General features: G+C 50.9%; 1 protein-coding gene across 1 annotated transcript in view; it reads left to right on the top strand.

Annotated features, from left to right (window-relative positions):
• The first annotated feature begins 178 nt into the window (after positions 1 to 178).
• Positions 179 to 7,500, top strand: part of LOC147894489 (protein HEAT STRESS TOLERANT DWD 1-like) — a 26,780-nt gene continuing 19,458 nt past the window's right edge. The window contains exons 1-7 of the mRNA XM_087385322.1: positions 179 to 330; positions 487 to 540; positions 795 to 901; positions 1,045 to 1,123; positions 1,233 to 1,403; positions 1,523 to 1,621; positions 1,716 to 1,884. Coding sequence (XP_087241448.1) covers positions 286 to 330; positions 487 to 540; positions 795 to 901; positions 1,045 to 1,123; positions 1,233 to 1,403; positions 1,523 to 1,621; positions 1,716 to 1,884 — 724 coding nt within the window. The 5' untranslated portion in view covers positions 179 to 285. The remainder of the gene's footprint in view (positions 331 to 486; positions 541 to 794; positions 902 to 1,044; positions 1,124 to 1,232; positions 1,404 to 1,522; positions 1,622 to 1,715; positions 1,885 to 7,500) is intronic.

Below are 7,500 nucleotides of genomic sequence, written 5' to 3'. Positions count from 1 at the left end.
ATAGCAAAAAATCCACATCATTTTCCCTTTCTTAAACAAAACACCTTTACTAAAGCCTTCCCTCCTCAACACCTTTACTAAAGCCTTCGCTCCTCGGGCAGGCCAAAAAGAATACAAGAATACATTAGGACCTTTAAGATTAGTTTAAGTCAATTGCAAATTCACAAGTGATATGGAATTAAGGCCTCTGTATATAAGCACAGAATGGGGACCACTATAATGCAATACTAAAAGCCTCTACCTTTAACCCTCACAAAAACCCTTGCTTCTGCTGCGCGTCTCACCATGGCTCGCAATCCCAAGAAGAAGAAGGGACCCAAGAAAGCAAAGGTCTGTGTCTGACTGCCCATTTGCTTTGATCCCCAATACAGGATCAATGCATATCTTCGTAGCGTTTTCTAGCTCTGAGAGAGAGAGAGAGAGAGAGAGAGAGAGAGAGAGAGAATTCGATGCTTTCCAGCTCACATGACATTTTAATCCATTCAGGCCTCCAGAAAGCAGGAAGCAGGGAGTTCGGCCGCTGGACAGCAACCAATGAAGGTAATTGCCTTGTTGACTTTGATGCTGTCTTCATGTGCATGAAGCTAATTGACTCAGAAATATCATTGTATTTGGTAGACAAGTTGGGACGATTTAATAAGGTCCTAGATTGCTCTTTAGTTGGTCATCAAGATACGCATTGGAGATTGTCCAACTTAGCATTTCGTTTGCGATGGAGAAGCGGTGTTAGTATCGTTTGAAAGCTCAGACTCAGATTCAGTCCTAAAAAGCAGCGGGTGCGATATATTTACCAGGTCTGGCAACCGGGTGTGGATGAATTGGAAGAGGATGAAGTGCTCCAGTTTGATCCAACAGCTTACGACTGCCTACATGCCTTCAATCTTGGTTGGCCTTGCTTAAGGTCGTTTTTCCTTGTCCAAATCAATTTTCTGTCTACCTTTTGAGAATATCTTTTGCTGCGTTTTGTACCACCCATGGCCGATCCGAGACTTTTGTTCCCAATTCTTAATTTTGACTGTACACTTTTTTGGGGGTTAAAAACAGTTTTGATATAGTGCGGGATGCACTTGGACTAGTGCGGAGTGAATTTCCTCATACTATGTTTTGTGTAGCAGGGACACAGGTACTGAAATTTGGTGTTGAAGTACCGTATACATGCTAATAACTTGCACTCTTTTTTACTCTTTTCTCAACTTCTTGGCCTCATTTCGAATTGAAGGGTTTCATGACAGGCAGACGTTGCAGCAAACAATGCCCTAGCTGTAGCAAGGCTATCAAACATTAGTGGTAGTAGGCGTAAGCAAGTCCCAGCTGATCCTGGCAGCGAGAGTGACAGTGAGAGCAGCAGTGACGAAGATGATGAGGGGGGAGCGTTGCCAAGCACCAGCAAATCAAATTTGCAGGTGAATCTATGAAGAAATGCATGCATGGAAGTCAAAGTGAAAGTTATTCAAAGCCTGAATGTAATAAGTATAATTAAAATGTGTAACTAGTTTTTACTATCAGCTCTTTTCAATTCTAGGTGCGCATGATTGCTCATCATGGTGGCGTGAATCGCGTGCGGTCAATGCAGCAGCAGCCCTACATTGTAGCAACATGGGCTGATACTGGCCATGTCCAGGTTCTCACTAACCTGTCATATTAGGGCTGAGAAACAGTATCTGCTTATGCAGTGAAAGATTTTGAAATGTCTGCTTTGGCTTTTGTCATATCAGGTTTGGGACATGAGTGCACATCTGCGCTCCTTATCAACTGCGGATCCTCTTGTAAGCACTGGATTTGGTAATATCATCAGGCAAGCCCCACTTCAGATCTGTACAGGCCACAAAGACGAGGGTTTTGCTCTGGATTGGAGTTCTGTTAGTCCAGGCAGGCTTCTTTCAGGTGTGCATAAGATCTTTCCTCCAGCAACAGAGGAATTTTTGCAAGTTGTGTCCATCAGCCATCTAGTGCTAAGCTTTTGCATTACAATTTATTAAATGTCTCTGTTGAATTTTGAACCAAAGGGTGCAATGAAGGAGGAGAAACCTCGGATTTTATTAAAGAGTGGTAGTCTGGATGCGTTTTTTTGGGGAGATAGCTAAGTATGGGTTTGTGCATGCAACTTCCAATAGAAAACGTGTGTCAACGTTGCAACGAAGTTGAAATTTTTTTTGATGTGTCAGGATGATGTTTTGGACATTTCACTTACTCTACTTTGATGTGAAATAAAACAACATCGTCCATCATTCTTGTTTTTGTATTTGTTAATCCTATGCTTTAAACTAGTTATCCTGTCTGGCCTTTTTGCCCTGCAAATGAAGTTTTTTATGGGGCACCGTACTGCTTTGTCCTATACAAACCAAAGGTCATTTTGTTATTCCTATGTATATGTATATATCTATATATGTATATGTATATGTATATATCTATATATGTATATGTATATATCTATATATATATATGTATATGTATATATCTATATATATATGTATATATATATATATACATATACGTATGTGTATATATATATGTATATATATATATACACATATATATATATATATATATACACACACACACGTACGTATGTGTATATATATATATATATATATATTTTTGGCCGAAAAAATAGTGCTAATTATATTACTTCAAAAACAAGATACAAGAGGTCAGCTTTGCAACTGACGGGCTGCGTTCACAAATCGGACGCAGCCGAAAAGGTAACAAAAAAGTAAAGCTCTCTCTCACGGAGGGATCAGGCGAGAGTGAATGAACAGCCAGAGAGGTGGTGAGTAGCGCCACTGAAGGCCCTGTGAAGTATGCTCGAAGAAGAGGCCCTGTGTGTCCCAAACACGGAGGAAGCGGCTCCGCTTCTCCCGGCCAGCCTGGGAGTCTCCCTGTATCTGGTTCCACTGGCCTCTGAGGGTGTGTATAATCTCACTCCAGATGTCAGTCATGATCTGGGCAGTCGAAAGGGAGGTGTCACGGAGGATCTGCGCGTAGCGCGAGGTCCAAATGTGCCCTCCTGCGATGCTGCTAATAATCTCCCAGACTGGCTGCCTCTCTTGAGATCCTGTGCCAGCCTTTGCCAGGTGCGGCGGAATGCTCTCGAGCGGCCCCCACGTCCCCTGTGTGATAAGGAACGTGGGGTCCTGCGGACATGCCTCGAACAAGTGATGAAAACCAGGTGCGGTGCTGCACCGGCAGAACGCGCCCCAAGTGATCAAACCTAACTCCAGTGCTGCGCGAGTAAGGATCCTGAAGGTCCACCTCCACACTTCCTGGGCGCGAGTGCAGCTCCATAGGCAGTGTTTTGGTGACTCCTCGTCCTCATGACAGATCTGACAACGTCCATCCTGACCTATCTGCCGCAACCAGCTCCCCACTGGAAGACCTTTGTGGGCGAGAAGCCAAAGGAAGTAGGAGATCTTCCGCGGCCGCCAGCTCTCCCACAAGGCCTTCCAGAAGGCCTGCAAAAATAACCTGGAGATACCCTGAGCATACCAACTGGGCCGCTGGGTGGGAGGGCGGCTCTGCATCCTCCCGAGAACTCGCCTGCCCAATGTCGTGTTGTAGGCAAAGAAGGAGGTCGGCCCCTGACCTGTCACAATCTCTGGCCAACGCCACTCTCCTGGGTCCCAATCAAGCTCTGACAAGGCCCGCCCCTCCTAGAGCCAGAGTCGCCATAACTGCAGCTGATCCTGCTCTATACTGGGATTGGTCCGCCAAACCTTCCCCACGAGGCCTACGACCCGAACCCTCTGCCATGGGAGTAGGGGGTCGATGAGCACATCCTCTCTCCTGAGTCGGCCGTCCCCCATAACCGCGGAGAAGGAAACAGAGGTGTCGTCCATCCGACCTGCAACCACCAGTGGGATGCCACGGGGGGTGAATTGTCCCAGCCAACGGTCATCACCAGGCATGAGGATCTGAATCTCGGGTGGAACCAACCAATCATCTGGAATCGCTTCGTCTATCTCCGTACGTCTCGCCTGAGCTCCACGGGCACCTCCAGCTGCGGCTGCTAGATCAGCGGTCTCCAAGTGTCTGTACGTGTCCCTCCAAACTCGAAGGGACCGGATTGGCCCCCGCATCCAGCCGTCCCACCTAATGTGTGATCTCTCCCCCAGCTGAAGGCCCTCGGCATCTCTGACCTGACCGTTCCAGATGAGCGGCTGGCGATTGATCTCCTCCTAACAGCTAGGAGGGGACTGTATGAGACTGAGGCGGAGCCGCCTCCAAACCATGAGGAGGCTACGAACGAGTGGGGAGCGGGGCTGAGTGAGCGGGGCAGAAGTGAAGATCCACCTGAGGGACGGTAGCCACTCTCCACCTTGGCGCGGGACACAAGAACCGACCCCCTGCTGAAGTAACATCTTCCACGTTTGCCCCCCCGGGGTCAAACCGCGGATAACTAACTTGCCCAGCAGGGCCTGACTCTGAAGCTCTGGATCGATGACCCCCAGGCCACCCTCAGCCTGCGGAAGAATGACTGTTTGCCAGGCAACCCTAGCTCTGGTATCTCTGAGACCGTCCCCCCCGGACCACAGGAAGTTCCGAACCAACCTCCTAAGCTGTGCCACGCTGGATCTCGAGAAACACCAACAAGAAGCCACATACCAAGCTGTGGCTAGGAGGACCTGGTTGACTACCAGAGCACGACCTGCAAGAGAGAGCTTAGCAGTGCTCCAGAAAGCCAGCTTCCGTCGAATGGAATCTAGCACCGGGAGAAACTGTTGAACTGGCGTGATATCCAGGCCGACCTGAAAGCCGAGATATCTAGCTGTCTGTCCCCGCGGGATCCACCTGAAACCCAAAAACCTCCCTTACTGTGAGCACGCTTTGGGGTTTGTGAGAAAACCAATTGATTTGTTCCAGTTGATTTTCGCACCGGCTGCCGAACAGAAGACCTCTAGGGCCATCCTCACCCTCTCCAGCATCATCTCATCATCCTGGACATACAGTGCTGTGTCATCTGCATACTCCGAGTCCAGGAGCTCCGTGTCCTTCCTGATGGGAAGGCGAAGACCCCGGATCCCGGTCGACCTCGCCCGAAGGTAGTATGTCATAGCCTCGGCGAAGAAGAGAAACAGGTAAGGAGCAAGGGGGCAACCCTGACGCACTGATCTCTTCAAACGAAATCGCTCCCCCATCCTGCCGCCGATGATGACCCTGTTAGAGGCTGTCCTGTATAACGCTGAAATACCGTGAATCCATTCTGTTGGGAAACCTAGTCGCTCCAAAGTACCCTCCAGGAAGGACCAGTCCACTCGATCGTAGGCCTTCTCAAAGTCGAGAAGTAGGATGGCTAAATGTGACCCACTGTGCTGAGCCCACTCCGCTGCCTCTGAGAAGGTGAAGACATTATCCAGGATACTGCGATCCTGGACAAAGCCTGTCTGAGTGTCATGAATGAGGGTCTGGAAGTAGAGGCCGAACTCGGGCGCTGATCATCTTGGCAAGGATTTTGTAGGCAGTGGTGAGGAGGGTGATCGGGCGCCACTGACGGATCTCCTGTCGATCTCCTCCCTTCGGGATGAGGCAAATCAGTCCCGAGGAGAGGCTCTCTGGCATATATCCGCTGCTGAAAATCCTCTTGAGGGCTGCTAGGAGGGGCTGATGGATCTGATCCCAGAAGGAGGTGAAGAAAGCTCGAGACAGCCCATCCTCGCCAGGGCATTTCTGCCCGTCGATGGCCATCAAGGCCTCCAACATCTCGTCCGTGGTGAACGGTGCCAACAACGTCGCCTGCATGCTGGGCTGGACCAGGGATGGAATGTGCCTCCACACCTCCTCGCGGGAGCGTCGATTGCGAGGGGCAAGCTGCTCCTGCTGGAAAAGAGTCCTGTAGAAGTCGGTAGCCAGCCCCAAGACCTCACCCGGATCAGTAACGATGTGCCCCTCTGCTGTCCTAAGACTCCGTAGCTGATCACCTGCTGCTCTCTGGCCATGTGTCCTGAAGAACTCCCTGCACATCCGGTTGCCCTTCCGAGCCCAGAAAGAGAGAGAGGCATGATAGGAAAACTCTGAACGGCGCTGGAGAGTCTCCTCAAGAAGGGCTCTGGCTCGAAGGGCCTGGATCCGAAGCTCCTCCGAGCCCGGGGCTGCCTGCTGGAGTCGCTGAATGGAAGCGAGGTCCCTACGAAGAGCTCTCTCTCTGCCCCACCACTCCTGTCGAACCTGAAGGGCTGCGAGCTGGCAAATCTGACTGGACTCCTGCAAAGCCTGCGCCACCGAATCAACGAGATCCACGCACTCGCCCCAATCTTTGTCCTATAGGCTACCGATACTGCTGCGCACGTCCTCCCTCAAGAATATGGAGTCGGGAATCCGGCACGAACGGGGAGGAAGGGACTGAACTGCCGAGTCTAATGATAAGAGCACAGGCGCGTGGTCAGAAAGTGTCGTCCCTGGTACTATACCCGCCTGACCGCCTCTGCTGATGGCCCAATCACTGACATAAAATCTATCCAGTCTCTCCAGGAGTCTGCCTCCTTCCCTGCGGAAGCCCCACGAGAAGTCCAAGCTCCCGTGCCAACGACGGAAGGACGGGTCTCTCTAGCTGTCCTTACCTCCTGTCGCGAAGATAAAGGAATCCCAAGCGGACTGCTCTGCCTGAGACATAATAGTAAACTCTGGTCCTCTGCCCTGCTGGTCCTCCAAGGTCTCCAGATTGTTGAAGTCACCTCCAACAATCCAGGAATCCATGTCTGGGAGAATCCGTGTGAGTGTCCTCCAGAAGGTGGCTCTGCATTGGAGGTCTGTGGGAGCATAGATGTTGAGGATTCCTATTCTGGAACCCTTTAGCTCTAGGCCTACCCAAAGGGCACGGCCTGGGATCAACGTGCCATGACCAAAAACTCCCTGGGCTAACTGCTCGCACACAGAAGTACAGACACCGCCACTCCTACCCTGTGCGCCAATCGAGGGCTCCCAATAGGTGTGAGCGTCTAGGGAGAATCTTCCCACAGCTACGGGAGTGAGCCACATAAAGCTTGTGCTCCTGGAGCAGAAGTATATCCAAGCGACCAATCACTGCTGGCTGAAGTTCTGTCTCAAAATGAGCTTCCTAGGACCACGGGTGCCAGAAGAATGAAACCCGTTCACATTCCAGGAGACAAGATGTAGGCTCATGGTGAGGACTGGTAGGCTGCGAACAACTGTCTGCTCGCAGCAGATGTCGATGAAGAAGCTGTCATTTCGGAGTGGAGGCGCTGACGCTTATGAGAAGGTTTGGAGGGGGAGGCGGGGTCGTCCTGCCCGTTCTTCAGCACCTTCAGCAAAGGCGAGAGGCCTTTGGTGCCATGAACGAAGGCTTTCTCGAGCCAACTCGAGATCCCTGAAGTAGTCATCCCGTAGAAGGCTCGGAGTTTCTGAGGGGTCCAGGCTCTGATATCCTGGGGGAGGGGCCACGACGGAGGGGGCCTGAGGATCACAATCAATCTGAAGCGTTTGGCGGCGCAGTGCCACTGCAGGCGCACGTCACCCTCGGACCACTGAGTCTTGAGAAGCTATCCA

The sequence above is a fragment of the Dipteris shenzhenensis genome, chromosome 14 (genome assembly GCF_047967505.1).
Source record: "Dipteris shenzhenensis isolate YYH24624 ecotype China chromosome 14, Dip_SZ_1.0, whole genome shotgun sequence".
Lineage (NCBI taxonomy): Eukaryota > Viridiplantae > Streptophyta > Polypodiopsida > Gleicheniales > Dipteridaceae > Dipteris > Dipteris shenzhenensis.
The sequence above is the reverse complement of the archived record's forward strand: the minus strand, read 5'-3'. Positions and strand labels throughout refer to the sequence as shown.